This window comes from Serinus canaria, chromosome 3 (genome assembly GCF_022539315.1).
Source record: "Serinus canaria isolate serCan28SL12 chromosome 3, serCan2020, whole genome shotgun sequence".
NCBI classification, from domain to species: Eukaryota; Metazoa; Chordata; class Aves; order Passeriformes; family Fringillidae; genus Serinus; species Serinus canaria.
This window is the reverse complement of record NC_066316.1, coordinates 82,412,049-82,435,937: the sequence shown is the minus strand read 5'-3', so window position 1 is coordinate 82,435,937 and position 23,889 is coordinate 82,412,049. Positions and strand designations below refer to the sequence as shown.

At 37.9% G+C, this 23,889-nt stretch overlaps 1 protein-coding gene across 7 annotated transcripts in view; it reads right to left on the bottom strand.

Moving 5' to 3' along the window:
• Window positions 1-23,889, bottom strand: part of COL12A1 (collagen type XII alpha 1 chain) — a 99,901-nt gene that overhangs the window by 56,381 nt on the left and 19,631 nt on the right. For 5 of the 7 annotated variants that reach the window (XM_030235504.2, XM_018919172.3, XM_018919176.3 and 2 more), the window contains exons 12-19: window positions 22,304-22,576; window positions 21,115-21,387; window positions 9,287-9,556; window positions 7,164-7,430; window positions 5,098-5,290; window positions 3,370-3,491; window positions 598-747; window positions 392-511 (exon numbers count right to left, since the gene is read on the bottom strand). In XM_030235504.2, the coding sequence (XP_030091364.1) occupies window positions 392-511; window positions 598-747; window positions 3,370-3,491; window positions 5,098-5,290; window positions 7,164-7,430; window positions 9,287-9,556; window positions 21,115-21,387; window positions 22,304-22,576 (1,668 nt within the window). The remainder of the gene's footprint in view (window positions 1-391; window positions 512-597; window positions 748-3,369; window positions 3,492-5,097; window positions 5,291-7,163; window positions 7,431-9,286; window positions 9,557-21,114; window positions 21,388-22,303; window positions 22,577-23,889) is intronic. The other 2 variants (XM_050972288.1, XM_050972287.1) reach the window with 1 other exon arrangement.

Sequence of the window (23,889 nt, the reverse complement as noted above, 5' to 3'; positions counted from 1 at the left end):
AGAAGCATTTTTGAATCTAATTGCAGCCCATCATCTAGACCTCAGCAACTGACACTATTCAGGTGCTCTCTTACCTGATGTGCATCACCCTCCTGACTTCCATTACCCCTCCTTCTGGTTCCTGACTGTCTTCCTCCCAACCCTGAAATGGAACTGACCTTTCTTCTTCTCATAGGATCAACAGCAACACAACCTCTTCATCACCCAAAACTTAATCTAACACATTTCTCCTGAGTTTATAAGCCTATGCTGGACCTCTTCCAACCACACTGAGCTGAGCTGTTAAGTCCCTTTCATCACAGACACATTTGAGTTCACTGAATAATATCAGGGTCAGCTACTGGAATCATTTTCACTGGTGCTAAAGTGAAATCCTGGCACTGTGACATACCTGTTAGAGTATTGCCTCCTTTGTATGGTAAATTGGCTACAGCCTCTAACAAAGACTGTTTGGTTCGGTAAGCATTGAGATTCCATTCTGTCCTGGGATCACCACTATACTGTGCAAGACCTGGGGAAAAAGCCATCATTTACTCAGTCATTGTGTGTCTCTGTAGCAGTTATGCTCCATTTTCCCTCCAACATATGAGAACTTACCAATCTGTACTTTGTCAGGACCGATATCAAAAACTTCAACAATACGGGCAATGAAGTTCCTGATGGTTTTAAAATTTGGCCGCCCGATACTCCATGAGCCATCCACCAGCAGCACAATATCAGCTTCTGCTCTGGTTCTACATTCTAAACCTGCCGTGTCAACCAGAAAAATATAGCCTTACCATGATGGCCTTCTTTCCCCATCCTTTTAGATGACATATGTCATGAGTTAGCTTCCAAAATAGCTCTAGTTTTATTCACTGGCACTCCGTCAAGTATGACCTATTTGAGAGCATTATTCACACTAGTCAGTGGTTCCATGGCAAAAGCTGCCTAAATTCCTTCATGTATGTTTCCTTTTAGAAATAATCCTTTGCAAATATCAAGGCCAGTGTTCCCTATTGTCATGTCATGGTCTGTTTTGGCTTTTAAATATGGCTGATAACTTGATTTCAGAAGTTTTGTTCAGGACTACTAAACGAACCACTGATATGGCAGTAAGCATTATTAGATTATACAATTTTATGGTATTTTAGTCTGTCACATATAGCTAAACTACTGAATAATTTTCCACCATGTAATAGTGGGATTAACAATATGTATTACAATCACTTTCAAATAAATAGCATTCCTCAATTTTCAGGGGAAAAAGACATAATAATACATTTGATATAGAAGTTTGCATGTACAGAAAAGAAAGAGCACAATCCAGAGAAGACACACAAGCATAAACACAGGTCAAGAGACACAGAGGGAACAAGAACAAACATTCATATAAAGCTGCAATGTTCTCTAAAGGTAGGAAGGTATTTCAGATATCTTCAGTTTACAAATTACAAAATAAAATATGCATCATGTTGTTTTCATCACAAGGAAAATCACAAAATATTTATACAAAACAGAAAGACACAATCATTTTATCCACAGCCATTTGCAAAAAAAAAAAAAAAAAAAAAAAAGCCCCAAATCCTTTCTCTCTTTTTTCCTGTAGATTTTGTTACCAGCTGCAAATTTTCTGGCTTCCTGCCATCAGAACTTCTGGTCTTTATATGGAAGAAATCCCATTGAGAAAAATCATCCACACTCATCACAGTTGAAAGATATTGTGATTTCATATATGTTCCACAGAATTGATCCAACACTGTAGACTCATGAATATAACTATTCCATGTACCTGGGGGTTAAAAGCATGATCCTCTTCTGCACAGAAAATATAGATCTAGTCTTTAGTCAGGACAATAAAATCAGTTGGGAGTAGGGTTTAAGTCAAACCATGTTAGTTTAAAAAATTGCATGCATACCTTTAATATGAAAGTTAAATTTAACGTTATGTACAATTAAAAAGTTAATCTATTTTGACTTTGATGTTTCTTCCAACATACTATAGTCCCCCACATGGAAAATTCTAGTAAATGTGCCCGATCTTTTCCCCCCATTAACAAATAATTTACTGTTACATTTGCAGTCCAAGATATAAATTCATTTTTCACATTAACCATGACTCAAATACATGCATTAATAAAACTAATTAGCTTAAAGAGTATAACACTGAAAAGAGAAATGAGAGCTGCTATAATGAAAAATAACAAACCACTATTCGTGCACTTTTTTGTTGCCAGCCTTGTTAAAGCTTTAGCTGATGGCCTGTTTCAGGGGGTTTTTTTTCAGTTTTACCCTCTATTATTAGACAGATTAGGACACCAATTATTTAGGAAGTTTCTAAAAATGTTTCAATAAAGTCATATACAATATAAGTATTTTTTACACAGCCCAATGTGAGCTAAGCAAAAACAATATAGTCAGCTGTCAGAAACCTTTTTTTCTTTATTTAACTCTGAACGGGCTTTGCAGTTAGGTTCTTTCTCCTCACCAAATTCTCTCTGATGGTTATCCAAGCATTGAAATGGCAGAGGAGAAAAGGCTTTACTTATTCATGTATACTTGGCTATTCAGAAGAACACCTGCTTTTTTATACTTTCCATGAAGGACTGAGCCCTGAAACCTTCTTCAGGTGGTATAATTGAGAGTATGGTGAGCACAAATATTAACATTAGCAGAGGTCTATTAAGCACACCAAAGGGAGGTAAATATCATAACATTCAAAGAAATCTTGAAAGAAAGGTTTACTAGCTACAGGTTTACTAATGAGAAGCTCCCAAAGAGATACTGGAGAGCACTCTGCAATTGCCTCTGTGAAAAAGTCTCCTCCTACTACAGAAAAAACCCAAAAGACTAAACAATGACTACGTTGAATATAAACTTAAATAATATACATTAATACTAGGACATTCCTAACTATCAGATCTTAATTCAGTTTATCACCTTAGTCTTAAAAGGAAAAGTCACCATATAAGAACAAGAAAAGGGCCAACAATCTGCTTAAAATGCCTTGTTCTACTCCTGTGAAGACCCCTGTAGATGAGCCATGATCTCTGTTCAAAAATTTGACCTTATGTGATCTAACACAGATGTGGACAGCCTGAAAATGCAATGCAGATGGCTTTGAATAATCAGCAAAAGACAGGTTGCCTGCATTATCATCTTTTTAAGATCATCTGGAGGGTGCAGAGGACTAGAACTGCGAACTGGGTCATGCTTTGTGGTCATTTTAGAACAGGGTTTATGTCATCAGGGAAGGGAATATAATGAATCCTGTAAACAAATATGTGCATTAGGAAAACAAAAAGCAAATGTAGTAAACTTTTTATCTTTTTTTTTTTTTTTTTAATCCAAATTACAAGACTGCCCTTTCTTCAATTCAGTCATGTTTACCTCTAGATAAAAATGGCTCCGTAGTAGTATCTGAAAGGGTGGTCATCTCTTGTCCAACCAGAGGGTTGCTCTCTCCTCCTTCAAACATCCCAAAAACATTTACCTTATAGGTAGTTCCTGCCCTGAAATAGTCAAAGAGGTGTACTTTAACTAAAGTCATTTGACTAGTTAAATGCTAAACACTTCACTTATTCAATTCTCACAGGAAAAAATAACTCATGGAAAAGAAGGTGCTAAAAGATGAAGCCCAAATACTGTCTCATCCACAAGACATTGATGTTTCAACAATTTAGAAGCTGATTTTACACTCTATACTTAAATTTATAGCCTTCCTCATTCAAGTTATTTAATTCTGTGAAGAGAAATTGTCCAGGCAGCCAGAGATCAGGTTAGGAAAGCAAAAGCCCTGATAGAATTAAATCAGGGCAGGGACACCAAGGGCAAGAAGAAAAGTTTCTATGGTACATTGATAATAAAAGGAAGACTAGGGAGAAAATGGACTCACTCCAGAAGAAAACAGGAGACTAGGTTACCCAGGATATAGAGAGGGCAGAAGTACTGAATCATATTTTTGCCTCAATTTTCACTGAAAAGTGCTCCAGCCACACTGCTGGAAGGTCACAGAGGGCAAATTAAGGGACTGGAAGTAATGCCTGGGCTGCATCACAAGAAGCGACCAGCAGGTCAAGTGAGTTGATTCTCACCCTATATTTTGCTCTTGTGAAGCCCCACCTGAAGTACAGTGACCAGCTTTGGAGCCACCAATATAAGAAGAACTTGGACCTCTTTTAATGAGTCCAGAGGAAGATCAAAAAATGATCAGAGGGATGGAATACTTATCCTGTGAAGACAGGCTGAGAGTTGGGGTTGTTCAGCCTAGAGAAGAGAAGGGTCAGGGGAGACCTTATGGTAGGCTTCCAGCACCTAAAGGGAGCCTAAGGAAAGCTGGAGAGGCACTTCTGACAGGGGCATGTAGTGATAGGACAGAGAATAATGGCTTTAAACTGAGACTAGATTTAGATCAGATATTAGGAAGAAGCTCTTTACTGTGAGGGTGGTGTGACACTTGAGCAGGTGGCCCAGAGAAGTTGTGAGTGTCCCATCCCAGGGCATGAAGGCCAGGTTGGATGGCAACCAGATCTCCTGGAAGGTGCCCACAGCAATGAGGTTGGAACTAAATTATCTCTAAGGTTACTTTCAACCCAAACCATTCTATGACTGTATGATTTTTTGACTTAATGATCCTATTTTAATTATATTTAGTATACTTGCCTAACAGATTTTGACTGGGTGTGAAGCCTGCTTTAAAAATTTAAGCCTCTGAGAAAATGAATCAAGAGCTAAACTAAGCATCTTTTGACAAACATGAGACAAGAAACTTTTGAGAGGAAACTATAGAAATCCCAAATATCCTTCATTAGTCCATTATCTTTCTCATATGTGAATTACAGGATATAGCTCCAGCCTATATCTTTACCTCTTTCAGTTCCTGTGAGAACACCGCAAGTGATGTAAATTGATAATCATAGAAAGAAATCTGCCAGGTACCTTTCAGAGATGGTATAACAGGATTTGCATAGCTAATTGACAAAATTGCTTGCTTAACTTACAGCAGATTTTGCCCGGCATTTAAATACCAGATCATGATTAATCAAGACCCTAGGCTAAAGTTATTTAAAGGAAACTAAAGAAAACAAAACAAAAATCAATATGAGGGAGTATGCATACCTAAGCTCCTCCAATACCACTGTGCTGTCATATGGCCCCACTATTAATTCTCCAAGGCTCCCATCATCTTCAGTAGGGTGGAAAGTTACTTTGTACCCCTTCACTCTCCCTGGGGCTGGCTCCCAGGTTACTCGGAAACTTGACATAGTTGAATCTGAAGTTCTCAGATTTCGAGGTGGCTTAAAGGGAGAGGCTGAAAGAGTGGGAAACAAAACAGTAGATCAGGTCTACACATGGCAAAAAATCAATAAGTATGTTTTTAAGTATATATATATGCAAATCTAGTGACAGTCATTAACTCTTTGTTCCTTTCTTTAGACAAAAAGACAAGTATTAAAGGATGAAAGATGAGATTCCTGACACTTTTACCTATCTAACCAATAGGTACGTGGGCTAAGTCTATTTTTGAGGCTCCTTCTGCAGTCAATGGACTGAGGGATAAATTGTCTGGCAGCTAAAGCAACTTCACCAACCACAGGTGTGGCAGTGTGTCAAAAAACAATTCTTCTGAGAAGTGCCAGCCAAACAGCTTGAGGTTTTTAGGTCAAGAGCAGCTTCCTCAGAAGACTCACAGCTGCCCACTGCAGGGCAGTACTCACAGACAATGGTTAACAAGCTGTTGCTAGCTTCTGCATTTTGTTCAACTTTTGCTTGTGTGCAACTCTAAAGTGCATTCATGGAAAATAATGCATCAGTGTAAGCTCAAAATACAAAAAAAATGGGAATTAGAGTAAACAAAAACCTACCACTATAGCTTTGGCCTATGCAATTGTCTAGCTATAGCCCAAAGATCACAAATGTCCTCAAAATGTGAATTCTGCTGAGAAACAGTAGATAGATACACTCCTACTCACAAGGAAAAGTACAGATTCTCTGTCTCATGTCTCATCATACTCCCTGAATCATCATGATAGCTTCAACTAAAAAGATGAATCAGGCCTCACTTGCTTCCAAAGTGTGTTTACCACCACAGTTATTTAGACTGAAAGCAGAGACATATCTATTTCAAGATGAAAAGTTCACAAATCAAAAGCAGCTGTATGATCTGAAATTTATCTCTGTATAATTTTCAGCATTAAACAACTACATATTGGGCAAGAGCTGATCAAGTTTTTGTGACTCCTTTATATCAACCTTTGCATCAATTTTAGATTAAGAAGAAACCTTTCTTCAGTAACTGAAGTGCTGATATCCCCACTTTGAGGATACCTTTATCTTACTTCCTGTCATTCAATATAACATATATTCAGAAAACAGGGAATGGCATGAACTATCTATAGAGTACCTCAGTGAATGGCACTGGTGTCAGACAGGCAGAAACATCTTGAAAAGAATTCTCTTTAGGTAAAGCTTTTCATCTATGGAAGCAGAAAACTGATACTAAATCTGATTGATCTGAACATCTAGAGAACATTTCCTTACAAAATATAAGACCTGCATCACATTCCTACTAAGGGTAGAGTAGAAAATGAGTTTTGCTTCTACCACAAAAATGCCTTCACTGAGACTTAATAGATATTTTGAAGTTTCAGTTTCTGAGGGAGAAGACAGTCTGTCCAAAAGACCATGAAAGTCAGACTTCCACAAATAAATCTTCAAAATCATCTGCTCCCCCTTTTTAGTACCTTGGGTTTTCCACAGAAAATATGGTGCCCAGAAAAGACAAGCCTAAATAACAGGATGCTGGGTAGCTATTTAATCAATATCCACAAGCAAAAGGCAAAATATGCAACAGCTGAAACACTTGATTAAGTAGCCTATCTTCCTCATAAAACACTTTGTTTGAACTTCTGAAGACAGTATTTCAAAACAATTCTAGTATTTTCCAACAGATTTTACACTGTACTTACACCTTTTAATATCAACAGCAAAAAGTTGTGCTCAGGCTATGCCACAGTGAAATTTCAAACAAATCAAACTCTCTTCTCAACTCACAACATTTTCTTCAATTTTCCTGTCAATTCATTATCTTGGCAGACTCCACCATGCTTTTCTATGTTTCCTGATCATTAATTTTTAGCACAAAACTTGCACTATGAAATCCTGTACAACCTTGTGGTACATACCTGTTGTTCCTTCTCCTTTTCTTGATTTCCCGTGTCCAAAATCATAAATTGGAACAACAGTTATGTCATACGTAGTGCGGGGCTTAAGTCGCTTTAGCACTATGCTGGTAGCCGGAGCATTCACTCTTCCAGACATTTGCCTTCCTCTGCCGCGTGCTCTGTAGTTCACACGGTAAGACAAGACTTTCCCAGGCGCAGGCTGCCACGTCACTCTCATTGTATTTTCTGTCTCGTTGTCTACTGTCAGAGTCCTGGCATTTGGTGACACTTTTCAGTGTAAAAATATGGATAAATTTTTACTTTATCACATACAGATATATTCAAATGCATGGCTACAAAATTAGTTCTGCTGTACTAAAAAATAAAATTGCCCTTTTCAAAATTCCAGTATTTGATTGTGGGGAAGACACAGGGGAATCTCACAGGCCATTGTTAATTATTTTTAATTGCAATGGACTAAACAAACAGATGTGTGGTTTTCGCTACTGAGACAAAAAAATGGAAGTATAAATCATATGATGACACAGCACAATTGGGAGTTTTATTTAGTCATGTTTTCCATTAATCCATTAAATAATGGGTTCAGGACTCTCAAATGAAAGTGATAAATTACAAAGTCATTGATTTTCATGAACTCAATGTCCTATAGATTTTCTAAATTTTGACTTTACAGGTCTGATGAAGATACTGGTGAATACCTAAACAGCTGGTTGTTGAGCCCCATGCAAACTGTCCTTCAAATAAAGGTGAGTGACTTTCCAAATGCTTGGAAAATCACTCATCACAACATAGCATATGTGCTGAAATAGGCCCTTGAACTAATAAAGCATTTTCTCAACAAATTGCAGCATTCAGCTTCTAAGAGATATTTTCCAGACTGTACAAATGGTATAAATAATCAAGGTATGCAATACTGGCTGTCAGCCAAAATAAGCCATCTAGGTTTTGGCAAAGCTGAACCCTCTTGGCATGGTGGAATTGGTCAGTATTTCAACACACAGTAAGGTAGGCTTTGTAGTTCCTAGGAACTGACAATTTCTAATTGTGTGTATACCAGAAAGATACAATATTAGTTTCAGGCTATTAGCCCCAGGTCTGGGGCTATTGAGAGGCCTAATAGCCAGTTCCCTCAGTCAGCACACTGAGAGACAGCACAAATGATAAGGCTAGGCTACACACCTAACCTGGAAAGGCTAGAACAGATAGAGTTGCTGTGCTTGAACCAAGAAGGAAGCCACGGGACAGCAGTCTGCTTTGACTCTGGGGAGTCAGCTCTTACTAACAGCAGCAATCACTACTCTTGCAAAACCTTGAGAACAATTGCTGGGTCAAGGACAAAGGTTAACGTAATTCAGCAGCCTGTCTCCAACAGTAGTCAAAACAGATGCTTAGGACAGAGCACAAGAACATGTAAACACACATGATGCTTCCCCAGAGCCCTCCCTCAGGCTTTGTCTTCACATGGCCCCTTAGGCAAACAGAAATGTCAAGCCTTATCCAGGACATCCCTTCATTCATTTCGACTCCTTTACCTGCAGTTCCTTCTACAAAGAAACAAGCTATCCCTGGTCTCTGTGTTTTTTCACTTTGCCTACACTGCAGGAGAGGCTTGAGCCTGCTTTGACAAATACAACATAATATTTGGCAAATACGAAAAAGAAGATCCCCAGAAAGGTAAATAACAAACAACAAAATCACCCAGTGAGACTTAGTTTGAGGACTGTGAAGACTGGAAGGGCAATAACTTAGAAAAGAAACTCATTGATTCTGTGGGATTGCATCCCATCTTTCCTCCTTGCTCTATCCATATTTTTTTCACCTGTTTTTTAGCAATCACACCAAACCTATAAAAGGCTAAATTCAGAGTAAAATGCAGAGCAAATAATATCTTAACTTGGAAGTAATTCTTGCTGAATCCAAACCTATATGACATAGAAGATATTTTTGTAGGTTTTTTAATGGTCCAACAAAATGTCAAAATTGGCTGAGCTGAGGTGGCGTTTTGGTTTGGGGAAAATTTTCATTTAAAAAAAAATGGGGGGGAAATAAGACCTATTTTATTTAAAAATTATAATTTCATCAAAAACAAAATGTTAAAAATTGTGGTAATGTATTACACTTACCATCAGTAAAAGCCTCTCCTTCTACTGGGTCTCCTTCTCCACTGCTGTAGGCTGCATATACCGAAATCCTGTATTTAGTCTCTGGCTCCAAGCCTTCTATCACAGCATCCATTGTATTTCCTGGGACTCTCTTCTCTCCCATGGTATCATCATAATGTGATTTCCATATTATCCTGTAATGGTTAACTGTTCCTGGAGCTGGTGTCCATGATAACCCAACTGTAGTGTCAGTTATGTCTGTGGTAACCAAATTACGTGGTGAACCACGTTCTGTAAGAAAGAAAACAGCAAATTCTCTCTCAAACAAAAACAGCAAAAATTAGCAAAGTGTAAGTGTAAAAGTCAAATTATCTTAAGAGCTAAACCAAACTTTTCCCATCAATATTATTTTCGATAACATACGAGGGTAGTCCTAAGAGAAAATATATGAAGTTTTCAACAAAATACTTAAAGCTAACTTTAGACTATGAATGATCTTATCCCTACCATGTAAGATACTTAGCAGTCATGCTTTAGAATATGCAAAATAAAAATAGCAGTATTCAAAGACCTGGTATGAAGCCAGCGCTTAAATATGGTACAGCTCACTTAAAATTTAACTCTAAAAAAATGATTGTGTTTCATTCAGCCATATTCATTGTTATGTGTGTACCTTTTTTCCAGGGGTTAAATAATGGAGACTTTTCACAGAATCACAGAATCTGTTGAGTTGGAAGGGACCCAGAAGGATCACCAACTACTGGCCCTGCACAGCACCATCCCCAGGAGTCACATTATGTTACTGAGATAATTGTCCACACACTTGTCAAACTCTGTCAGGCTGGTGGTGTGACCACTGCCCTGAGAGCCTGTTCCAGTGCCCAACCACCCTCTGGATGAAGAACCTTTTTCTAGTATCCAACCTAAAACTCCCCTAACAGAGCTTCAGCCATTCCCTTGGTCCTGTCACTGGTCACCACAGAAAAGAGATCAGTGTCTGCTCCTGTCTTTCCTCTCATATTCAACTTTCTATCAAAAAGGACCCCCAGGTCTCTTCCCATGGCACTGCTTTCCAGCATCTCATTCCCTGCTCCATCCGTGCATCCAGGGTTGCTCATCTCAGGTGCAGAATCCAGCACTTTCCCTTATTCATATGCTTGATGATTGCCCAGGCCTGCAATCAGTCACCATCCTTTCTCTGATAACTTTATTTTATTTATTAGTACTAGTATATTCCAGAGTCCCACTTACCAGATCAGCTATTTTATATTCACAACTAATTTGCATGTGCTTACATCATCCAACACTTACTGTAGAAAACACTCTCCATCTTTCCATTCATAAGACCTGTACCTCTTTCCTCCCTGTAGTTTGTTTCAGCCAGCTTGGAACAAAGGAAGCAGCTCATTAGCCTGTGAAATCCAGTGTCAGATGGATAGGTGATTCTCACCTAACACACCAGAGTAATTTCTCTGCTTAAAAATGAAGCTCATTGGTCTAAAGTGGTGCTGCAAAATGAGTGCCTCTGCTTAATTTTTAACATTTATAACATATGTTCAATTTTCCTCTTGCAATGGCTTGCTTTTGATAGCAGGAAAGGAGCATTGACAGGTCGATTTAGTGCAACAGTCTCATCATAGAAAAATCTGCAAAAGGGCTCCATGAAACCAGATCCACATAGACAAAGAAGTACTCAGTTCTTTAGTGTGTATTCTCTGTGGGATTTCTCACTGGACAGGACATTCCTCAGTGACTCTTGCTTAGAAAGAGGACTTAAACACTTGGGGTGGCCTCATGGCATCACAGTTAAGTTTTACCCTCACTGATAAAAATATATCCTTATACTAATCCATAGCAGCCACAGGAGCAGAATCAAAATTCTTTGAACACAGAGGAATTCAATACTTATCCAATTTCCACTACTTTGTCTCATTGCAAGAACAGACCTCACTACGTTCAGAAGCCTGAAGCAGTTTCAGGCTGAGCAGCAAATTGCTCAAAGTCATAGTCTGAGTTTTCACTTTTCATATTCATTTGTCTTTTACTTCCACCACAATCTGCAACATTTCCAAACACAATCCCAGTGGAGCAGAAAATATTATCTGTAGAAATTTTTGTTTTAGAAACATCTCATTGCCGGTACAACTTCATTAAAAATGAGACAACTAATCCCACTTGACTTAATGATGAATAGAAATTAATGTCAACCTATCAAAGATTCACCAGCTACACAGAATGCAGAATCAGAGAGTACCATAATAATCACAAAGATGACTCTCAAATACAGCTAACAGGACATGTGTTGTGGGAGGGGTTTCTGATTTTAATTCAGTCTTAGGGACATTCTATCATGTTTTTCTTGAGACAGTTCTTTTTTTGTCCTAACTCTGCATCAGTTCTTAAAATTGTACCCTTCAAACTGATTCCTAGCCACTTAATATAAATTACCACAATTTATGACTTCTGCTCTTCAAATAAAGGTTAAGATACAGAGGGCTTGGTAAAGTTCAGTTAACATCTCACAACAGTGATTGCGTATACTGAAAAAGTTATAGTGAAAAGGCCCAATTCAGCTCATGCTTCATGAAGTCTCACCAAATTCAGTGACTGCATTAAATGAAAGCCAGGGCAGAATCTTAGCTCCAAATAACAATTTTCCTGGAAGCCTGAAAAAAAGATTTGCCATCAAAAGTAAATTACAACAATTTTTCTGTCTGCTCTTAAGCTCCTACTCTCAAATCTTGGCTTTTTCATACAATAAAAAAAAATATTAAGGCAATCCAAATGGAAAAAATATGGAAAACCTAACTTGATAGAATGCACAGATGTCTCACAATAAAAACCTTTCTTTCCATATTTTAATGTAATATAAATATACAAGTCACTTTATTTTGGCTACTTTAAAACATGGCTCTGCCACAACATGATTTCAGTATTCAAGTATCTGCTACCACAGCACAATTTTTTGCAAGTCTACTCTTGGATACTACAGCTAATGATATATGTTGGAAATACTGCAAAAATAACTTCTTATTTAAAACCCGTATTGATTAAGTCATTATTGAGGTCATTAAATAACAGAGGAAAATAATTTGTTTGGAATGGATTATAATGAACAGCAGTTACTGTAATATGTTGGTTCTGAAAGAAATATTCTTTGGAACTAAATGTCTTTTTTATAAGTCAAGGTAAAAGAGGGGAAAGGAACTGGGATTTCTACCAAACCACTAGAACTAAATGGAAAATTTTTACTTCAAATAGTTGGAAACTGCTGACAAGACAACTTACCTACTAAGGGAAATTGGACATTTTATATGTTACACTGCAACTGAGAACATTTCTTCAACATAACACGCTAACTTGATTTGCACCTCACGTGTGAGGTGGAAGTTCACTCACAGCTTTTTTTCTGCTTCACTTGATCTCCCACAGTGTTTTATTTTTAATTTATTATAAGGAGAACACCTATGTTTAAGATTAAGTCCAACTGTAAGTCTTAAACTGTTAGGATTCCATGAAATATTATCAAAGGTGCTACACAGAGTCAAGAAACACACTTATCCTCTACAATAACAATGGTATAATGTGGCCACTAACAAACATACAATGAGACCTATGAAATATTCTTCCCTTGGATTAAAACAAAATACCTAGGAACAGGGAGGGAGTGGCTCAGGGACATAGGAACAGGGGGAGGAGCCAATGGGGTCTTAACAGTTTTTTGAGGGAAGATTCCTGTGTCTCCCTAAACCAGGGAATACCCCCCAGGGTTTCCATACGTGGGTAACTTGCTTATATTTCATGTCCACACAAAAATCTACAACTGTAACACCTGAACACTTCTTTTTTTTCCTTTGGTCAATGGGTTCAGAAATGCTTGCTGAACATCCACTTCTTGCCTGCCTGTTTAAACAGGATAGTTAAGGAGCATGGAGAGACAATGCACATCATAAGAAAGAAAAGTACTGGCTGGCTAGCAAACAACTCCTGCTTTTCCTTGACTGGAAATGGAAGCTAATGTATGTTCATCACTTCATACAGCCCCCAAGACATCAGCAAACAAGGACAGTTTTTAAAATTATTCCCTAACAGGAGTGAGTCCTATGATACTCTGGAGCATCAAACCAGCTGGTGTAAGCACAGCTGTAAGCCGTGGTGAGTACATACATAGGAAAACAAAGTGTTTGCATGGACAGGTCAAACCCTTGCCTGGGAGAGCAAGCCAGGCACCAGCTTCAGGCTGTCAGATTCACTTTGGCAGTTTTTATCTCAGAGCACTTCTCACTGCCTACAGTCCCCTGTACAATTTTACCATTACTTAGAGCAGACACACTTTGAAAAATACACTTGGTAACCCTCAGTCAGGTGCTTTTATACCCTGTTCTGGACTTCTGAAATGTCCAGTTTCCATATTAAGTTTTTCCACTGTAGTGTGCCAGAGACACAATAAAGCAGTTTCCCTCTGTCCACTTGGCTTAATTCCCATAGCTCTCCAGCAATCACAGTTGTTATTGAACACAAGACTGAATCAGCTAAAATTAAAATGTTGACATTCATAAAAATCAAATGTCCTTATTCAAATGGCCTTTCCCCTCAGAGACATTTACACAACTCCAGCTGATCTCAGTAGGATTTTTACATGCAATTTGAGCCCAAATTTTAAACAGCTTTCTGTACTTGTTATTTTAAAACCAGGTTTCAAAATCAATCTGCAGTGGTAAATTTTGAGCAGAGCTATGTTTAATTTAAGTTAAACATAGGATTTCTGTAAGCTAGCATCCTAAAATGTCAGAATCAACTAAATAAGCCTTCACTTGTAGAGGCACAGACCAAAATGTTCTGGCCTGAGTCCCGCCTTGTTTACAATGGGCAAAAATCAGGAGAATCCCATTGTGTCAGCAGGCTAGATTGCCACAGCCAACGATCCAATAGCATGCATCAGATGAGATGACAGCAGATAATACTCCAGATAGTAGATAGTAGATGATACTCCAATGGTCAAACTCTCCTCAACCACTTGGGTGGGCTGATATCCCTCCCTCCCTCCAAGACATAAAGTGGTTGGCAACCTGCCCTCAGGTAAGTAGAGAGGGGATGTGGCCATGGTGCAGGGGAAACCCAAAGACTTACTATACAGAGGCATCCTCACATAACCCCATCAAAGCAGATTTCTTCTCTTCTGCAGAAAGGGAAGATGACAACCAGGAGAGTTCTAACCCAAAACAATGGCTAGAGGACCTTCAGCCAGAGCACTCCCGAGTCCCTGATGTAGGAGAATGCCAACAGGTGTTCACATTCAGTCCCTTTAATATTCTATCTGTCTTTTCCAAAAGTTATTCAGTTAACACTGTGAAAAAATATCTTATTATTATTCACTCAACCTTGCCCTGCTGGGGTTTTTTCTGATACATACTTTGTTTCCTAGAAAAAACTAAGATCTCAGATTATCAAGTCTGTTTCAAAGGTCACACTCAAAAATCTTGGAATGTATAATTTCAAAAATGCATGATACAGCATTAAATCTCCTGAGGACACTGAGTCCTTGTTTCTGTCAGGATGGAAGCAGCACTACACTGTCTGACCATTACGTAAAGTGTCTGTGATAGGCTGAAAATCTCATTGTAAGAAAATGTCACTTGAATTTGTACTATTCTGTCTGTAGGAGGTCATTCATTTCTAAAGCATTCCTATGTTACTACAGAAAGAGCAAAAAAGAATCATTTATTTAGCGAAGAACTGCTACTCATTTTCTGACCAAAAACAAGGTAGCCTCCAAAATGCCCAAACCTAAACTATAAGAAATATATACAATGGAAAATCACTTCAAACTGAAAATGACCCAGTTATGACAACTTTTTTTCATACCTTGTTTTGGTACAGCCTAATTCTCACAACACAAATAGCTATTCCTCAAACAGTATGGAAGATTTGGGCCCTGTATCACTGAAGCAAAAATTCTCTTTCTAAAGCAGAAGACACAATGACATAATTATCTCTCAAATTTATTTATACTCTCCTGAATATAACACAACATGCCTCTTTTTGTTTATTCTAAAAAGCACAAAGATAAAAACCAAAACAGGCTGACACCTCTGCTAATGCAGACCAGCAACCTCACGTGTGCAAAAGAACTTAGTTCTTTTTTACCAACAGCATGTCTAACCTGGGATCTTCACTGATACAAGTGGAAATACTTGGAAATTTCTCAGTGCAAGCAAGATGAAAACCTGATTACTGAAATTTTTTCTGGAGAAAAAAAAATGAACCAGCCTTTTTTCTAAATTTCTCTGAAATTTGTATTTAAAAGTGTAATGACTTCCCTGATTACAGTCAGTTACTCAAATATTCTTAAAACTTTTATGCAAACTATATAGCTGCCTGCAAAAGGACACATAAAACAGATCTTCAGCTTTCAAGCCTTTTAGACATTTATTAGGATTAAGCACTTTTGTATTGATTGCTTAATCTAGCAATTAATTTTTTAGTCTTTAAAATTACAGCAATTTATGAAACTTAATCTGTTTAGCAGCTAATGTACAGTATGTTCTTTTCATCTGACAGCATGCATTTGGGCAGAAAATCAAATTCTTTCCAGACTTAAAACCACTTCTCTATTAAAAAACAGATTAGAAAAACAGTAGCTCTCACAAACTGCCCACTGTCTGCTGCATTTGGACTCACTGCCTTCACCATGTTTCTCATTGTATTTTATTTCTGGTGTATGAGGACTTGGGTAAAGATCATACAATCCCAAGCAATATTGAAAGCCAAATGGTTTGTTTGGAGTGTTTGGAGATAAGAGAAAGACTTTTCCCTAAGACATTCCATGGGTGTTTCTTGCTTGTTCTTCAATCTGTATTACATAACATCAAATATAACCATCAGTGCAAATTTGTTTAGTTCCCCCAGCTGTCACAAGCCCTGTTCCACCCCAAGGCTAATGGCAGCCTTCACTGATTTAATTTACTTTAGCAGTTTCAACAACTTTGTGTGAGCTAAGGGGAATCATAGCCAAAATAGTATGTCTGAGGAAAATTTTTCCATGGCACCTTTATAGAAGTGCTCAAACCAAAGCTGCCCAGTGATGGATTGCCATGCACTTTTGAAAGTGAGAGAATAAAAGTGGAGAGTTTTCTACAGCACATATTTTACACATGCAGTTATGTTTAAAGCAGAATGAAATATAAAGCTCCAGAATTTTCACCTCTGGATGGTACTTCATAACTGTAGACAAAATCAGCCAATGACTGAAAGAAGTCATATAAAAGATGAGAACACTATAAATTTCCTAAAATCTGGATTACTGAAGAAGGAAAGCATACTCCTTCAACAAAGGGGCAAATACAGTGTTTCCCTTTTCCTGCTCCAAAAACACACACACACACAAAAAGAAATAAATCCATTCTCTCTGAATAACAATTACCTGGTAATGGAACAGCACTCAGAAATGAGTCATTTTCTGATTACTCATTTGCTAAACTCTCTACACTGTGTTGTCTGTGAACAGTTCATAAAATACTGATCCTCTGGCATGTGTTTATCTTTGGGCTGGACCAGAGAGCTATGCAAACAGTTTATAAAAGAGATTATCTACAGTTACTTGGGGGAATATTTGCCCTCTCTGTTTTATGCAGAGAAGCAATAAGGGCAAGTATATGCTTAGAAAAAAGAAAAACACAAGGAGAAACCAAGATTACCTTCATGGTAAATTATACCAAGTACACAGAATAGTTTCTGGGTTTCTGTGGATTGATTTTCCCAGGAATCCTGAAACAAACAAGCCACTTCAAAACACTGCAAAACTACCATGCAGAGCAAAGCAGAGGAATAGGGGGCAAATTGTAACTGCTCCAAAATATTTTGGAGATAACAAACATAACTGAAGGGCCTTCAATGAATTCCTGGGCAGACATGTCCATCCAGATCAGGTTAGAGCAGCCTAAAAATTTCTGGTTTTTTCCTCTCTGCTGAAGGATACTCTTCCCTGAGAGTAACTGCCCATGTGGGTTCTACTACTACATGCAGAACGAAATAAGTCATTACTGAAAGCAGGAAGAATGCTTGCCTACATTCTTAATCACAGGAGACCATTTAGTGATTCAGTAAAATTCCATAAACATCTGAGAGTTTGGATTTTTCATTTCCTGCCTCTTGACTATAAGAGAGTTGGAGAAGGTACTGTATCCAACTCTTCTTTTCTCACTTTACTATTAGTGCTGAAATGTTCTCTACAGTCAAACTCACTCCTCTTAGGCTACATATCAATTCCATGAACTAGCAACCATCCCAGTCTGAAAGGCAATCTCAAGCCTAGCTCCTGATATGATGAGCAACTATGGCACCACTGCCTGAATAGGTTTGGTGAGAATTCATATGGTGAAGACATCAAGTAAGCCTCATAGGGATTCCTGATACAGAAAAATACTTAAGTGCTCAGTCTTTCTGGGTTGTTGGCAATGAAAAACACACACCACACTATTTTGTTTCTCAGACACCATGGCTCATGGAAAAACTAACTAAAATACTAAACACTTTTTTATGCTTCCTTTCACAGCTTTTTTGTCATTACTGTTGATAAGTTTATTTCTCCAGAAGTTAAGACCTGTCCTATTTCCAGCCTCAGTCAGACAAGTTATTTCAGCTACTCATTAGTCAAGTATTCACTTCACTGACCTATGTAACTTTTCATCCTGGTCCAACCATATTTATTTTAACTTCCCAGCCAGGATGACATCTCTTTTCATGTAAATTTCTATAATGAGTTTTGACATTTGAATGTTACCTTTCAGTTCCAAAACTGCAACTTTTTTATTCATAATTGTCTGGATTTCTTTAAAGGTTTTGTTATTTCATCCTTCAGTGTGGTGAGATAGGGCCATATAGTGAAATACTGTCTTATATGCTGCAACAAACATTCTGAAAACCTTTCATACTGTTAGTCACAGAGTCTTTTAAAATATCTACAACTAGAGAGTTGAACTAGAGAGTTCAAAGAGTCCTGGCCTAATTCAAGTACTTTTATTGCCCCATGAAACTGCAGATATAATGATTACTGAAATACACGGTAGATATTCCATGAGTAAATACCATGAATTAGGTCTTTGCTGTCATGCAAAAAGAAATTCATATTCTGTTGCTTCCCTTTGATCACCCAGTAAGGACTGACATCTCTACAGTGCTTTTACTAACATTTGTCTGCCCAAGAAAATTTAAGAGACAGTTTTAATATGAAGAGTAATGTTTTCTGAAGAGCACCCTGATAGGACTTTCAAGTCCTGCTGAATCTTCAAAGAATTTACACTTGAGTCACAAAGCTATACATGTCAAAATAGTAAGTAATATTTAATTTGATTTCCTCCCAGCTGAAGAACTGGATAAGAAGTCATTCAGTTGAGTGATAGGATGCTCCTTTATTCATATTTATCCCAAGCAAAAATCAGTCACTGAATTTTTAATGCAATATTTTAATTCAGTTGCTTAGAGCAAAAAATCTTTCAGAAATGCTTCTGTGACCTTTTAAGTCCAACATCCATTTTAAACTTCATCTGGTTGCATATCAGCCTATTCCTAAGAAAGAGGCAGGTATTCTTTTAAATTATTTGGCTCTTTAACCAATGTTGAGAATGTTTTTCTTCTTATTAACAACTTAACAATATGGAAAGACCAAATAAGAATCAGAGCCCTCGAGGAAGACACAGGGCAGGGAGCACTGAAAGGACAAGACAGTCTGTTCCTGAGACTGAATTCTGTTTTTCTGATGATTTTGGCTTTGAATTCTACTGTATTTCATTCACTGCTCTCTCTAGGATGTGTTGTAACTGAAGCTCTAGACAGTGCCCTAAAAGATTTTTAATTGCTCAAGTTTTATGATAGGATAAAATGCTAAGCTTACTTTATAAATTTGAAACACACTTGATGTCTCCACAACTCCATTTAATAAAGGAGCTCTCCTAAGTTTACTGCAAACATACTCAATGAAGATGTTTCCACCAAATGTAAACAGCTAACTTGGTCAAACCTTTACTAAAATTTGAGGTATGTCCCCAAGGAAGGGAACCATTCAGTCTGTTCACCAGTGAGACAGAGGCTTCTCAAAATTTGCAAAGGAAGACTGAGGCATTGCCCTACACACTGAGAGCACAAAGGAGAAAGCAGGGCTGTGTGCTTCCTATGTCTACTTGAAAATCAGTTGTTTTTGTTCTGAGGATGAAATTTGTATTGCTGTATGGACAGTGGCTCATGTTCAGTGGAAAAAATAAAGGAGCCTCTTGCCCAATATATTCTGTAGTATTGTGAACCTGCTGGGGTGTGGAGGTGAATTCAAACTCTCCCACACAGCACAAAATCTACATTTTTCACCCTCACTCTTCCCTCCTGAAAATGTTAGAAGTAGAAAGTGGCAGCACCACCACCAACAGGGAAGTTCATTACCTCCTGATCATCTCTGGCTTTTCTGGAGGCTATGGGCAGAATAATGATACCTGACTTCATTTACCTGGATCTCAGCAATGTTCTGGGTGGGAGACATGCTCTTTTCTCCAACAAAAGGAGCTTTTTGGACCCTTCATTTGTAGTGAAAGCCAGGGAGTTAGGAAACTTTGAGCATGAACTTCAAGGAGCCTGATCCTCTGACAGTTGCATCCATCAGAGTAAGCAGGTCTCAGGCAGTGGGACAGGCAGGCAGTTGGTGTCTAGATCTACCACTTACTCCTTGTATAGTCAGTGGACAAAAAAATGCTCATTTGAAGGAAAAATGAGATCTCAGATGGACTATCTGCCCACTGGAAGTATTTGCCTTTCTTCATCAATCACAGAAGACTCTTAGGGAGCCCATGCTGCAAACTGCAGTGTTCAAGTGCCTACATTTTAGTATGAAGAATTCAGCACATTGGTGAATCATTGAAACTGATTTTTAAAATTATTTTATTTTACATTTTCCCAATAAAAATATATTTTCTGGATTTTTTTGCAACCTATGTCATAAACAAAAAGTTTAACTGGTGGAGAAACTGAGAATCAAGTATATTCCTACTGTAACTTGACTAGCATCAAGAGACAAGCCTTAATTCCACATAATTCATCCATAAGATGTTTTCAAGTGTAGTGCCTACACAGCTGCAATGCCAGATTTCAGCAGTGCATCCCTGGCCAGCACAGAGCAGAGTCACACTTCCTTTCAAGGCCTACAAGGAAGCTTTCCCTCTCCTCTGACAATCTACAGATCACACTGAGAATGCTCACAGAGAATTAGTCTGGGAAATTATCTGCTCAATGTCAGAGAAAGAACAGCCTTTCCCCCTCATAAAAAAGCCTTTGGGTCTGACTTATGCTTTTGCCAGCATTCTGTTTACGGTTAGCTTCAGGTTCTTTGTTAGAAGCAGGATTTGACTCCGTATGCCTAAAACTATGTGTGGTTTCTCTGATGCAAAAATGGCCCCTGAACATCTTTCAAACTCAGTACTGTAGAAATGCTGCAAATTTTCAAATGGATGAGATACCTTAACCCCATTAATTAATCCTGTTACATTAAGAAGAATATGCCACTAAAACAGCTTGGAAGATAAGACAAAATATTTAATGTACTGTACGGAAGTACAGTCAGTTGTGGTTGGTGCTTCTGGCAATAGCTTTTTCAAGAGACACAGAGTCCCCTCCACAACTAGTGATTTAACCCACTTCTTCTTCTCTAAAGACAGAAGGTTTGGAAAGTCCGTGTAAAGTAGGAGAGTGTCTATGTCTATTTTTCATTTAGATATTTACTTCTTCAGAAAACTTGGGAAGATACTTTAAGACACCATAAGTATCGGTCCGATAATGAATAAATAATAACAAAACCAATAAATAATTACCTTCAAGTGTTTCTCCCTCTCCAGAAAGGGCATCTCCTGCTCCAGAGGCATACAAGGCAGACACAGTCAGTGCATACCTAGTGGCTTGGTCCAAGCCTTTCAGCACTTTAGAGGTAGTGTCACCTTTCACAGTCACTTCCTTTGTTTCACCTCCTGCGACTGGAGTGTATGTTATAAAGTACTGCTGCACTTTGCCAGGAGCGGCACCCCAAGACAGCTTCATTGTTGATGTTGTAGCATCAGAAACTCTCAAATCCCTTGGATTTCCTCGGACTGCACATGTTAAAAGATGTTGAAAAAAAGTTGAAGCAAGCTTAATTTCTTGGTTTCTCTTCAGGTTAACACCACATAGGGTTTTATGCTAAAAAATAATTCTCTAATAGGCTGGACCAACACTGCTACAGTGTACCCTTACTGTAACCAGGACTGTACATTCCCATCCCCACCCTCCTTAGGCAAAAATGCACAATAAGGTCCACTTATTTTTTTTTTTCCCTGTTAAACCAGGCTCAATCCTGGAGCACTTACACATACTAGCACCTCTAGATATGCTCAGATTCGACAAAGATCCATGTTGAAGTCACTCTCTTCAGAATCAAGTCAAAAACGACAAATTAAATGTGAAATTAACACATTTTGATTTCCTAAAGAGGTCTTTTTGACGATGACTTTCATGGATCAGTGAATTTCAGCAATGATCAGGATAGTCATACTTTTGGTATTCTGGATTTTGTTTAATAAGACATGATACATGTTAAAGGATCATGCATTTTCACATACATTAAATCTACGGTGATAACTTGAGAAAATTAAATGTTACACTAATTTCTTGCTAAACATTCAGCACAAAGTGCAAACAGAGTCTGAATTCATATAAGGTATATTATTTATATCATTGACAATATGAAGAATCATGGGAACAATTAATTTAACATACAAGTAGATTCTTCACCCAAGTTTCCTTGCCATATCAGGTTCAAGACACTGTATTTTAAAATGAAATATTGCAATTTTGAAAAATTCTATTGCCTTTCATTATTTTTCGACTAGGCTTGAGCAATGATATATCTCTCTGTTCATCTAGGGTAATGCATATGGCCTATATGGTTTATTCTCCTTTCAGTATGAATATGTCAACAAGCAGAGAGTTTTGCTCATGCTTACTATGTTCACAGCATTGATCATGTACCTTCATCAGTTTTTGCATATCCATTCAATGAATTCCCAGGCCCAGACTGATACTCAGGAACAACAGAGACTTCATATCTTGTATCTTGGATCAAATTCTGCAGAGTAGTTGACCTATCATTTGCTGAGACAGTCACTTGTCTCCTTTCTCCTCCAGAAAGTGGTTTATAAACAAGCCTGTACCGTAGGACATTTCCTGGAGCTGGAGTCCAGCCAACTACAAAGCTATCCGTAGTTTCATCTGTAATCCTTAAGTTTCGAGGAGCACCTTTAACTACAAAAAATATACACATGTAAGTTGTAAATATTTGCCTTTAATGAAGAAGTATCTGAAGCAAAACCACGTCAACCGTTCTGTTAGCTCATCCAGTTTACCAAAACTGCTTATATTGCCCTCCCATTGCTTTAGGGTACACACACCTTTAGCAATTTCTGAAAATTTAGGATCATAGTTGCATTCAGCAGCAGAACAAAGCTGTCTCCAAAAGTACCTTCATCCCAGTTTATACAACTGCTTCCAAAACTTAAGATAATCTGACTGTATTTAGTGGTAACAGCAGAACTGTGTAAGGGACATTTGAGCATAGTGAGGAAACTTCTTAACACAACAAATGGTATAAGTTTTCTTGCTGCAGCCCTTTGCTTCTGCACCCCTTCCATTTACAGGTGGAAAATGGCAGTTGTCAGATACACCTGACTACACACTCAGCTATCCTATTTGCAAGAACAAACAAGAAACAAAGAGCAAAAAAACCCCACCAAACCAATTCTATTTCTTTGAATATTTCAAACAAAAAATATATTAATTGAAATATGAGTTGCACCTAATGTTTAAAAAAGGTTTCTTAATTCAGTCTCTAATTCAAAGAAATGGCTTGTTATCTTAGAAAGTAAAGTAGAAAAACTGTGGGGAATCCTTTAACTTAGCCTGCTCCTTGACAAAAGACACAGCAATTCAGATGAGCTCAGTGGACACAGCAAAAAAGACTTCACTCTTTCAACAGAAATAAAATCTACTGTACTGCACGCTGCCTAGCAGCACATAACATTGTCACTTAGGGAAAAAAAGTTTTGGTTTTTTGTTGTTTGCTATCTATATTCCATAAGTACTGTTCTTCAAAGTTAAGAGTGGAGTAATTAATAATCCCAGTTTTAAAAAAGAAACTTGTTTTCTATTAATCAGAAACACAATACTCAACCTCAAACCCTTTAAAAGCCTAAAACCAAAGTTAATTGCCAAGAAAGCCATCTGGCTCAAACTGTTAGCTAGATCTGCATGGAGAACTGCTGATGTTTACATGGCTGTAGAAGAACTCTGTCTTCTGAGACGTGCTAGGATATCATCAGATAGCAATGTTAATAATTATTTAAAGTAGTATCAGTTACAAATGGGAAGGCAGATTATTTTTATTAAATCTTTTCCTTCTCCTGTTCCTTATGCACAAAAGCTACATGTTCTATCAGCCAAGAGTTTGTCTGTTTTCCAAAGGGAAAATGATGTGTGGCCAAAATATTCTGACTGGTACAGTCATGGAAATGTGCACACTGACAGTGAAACCTGTATCTTCCAAACTTAACATCCAAACT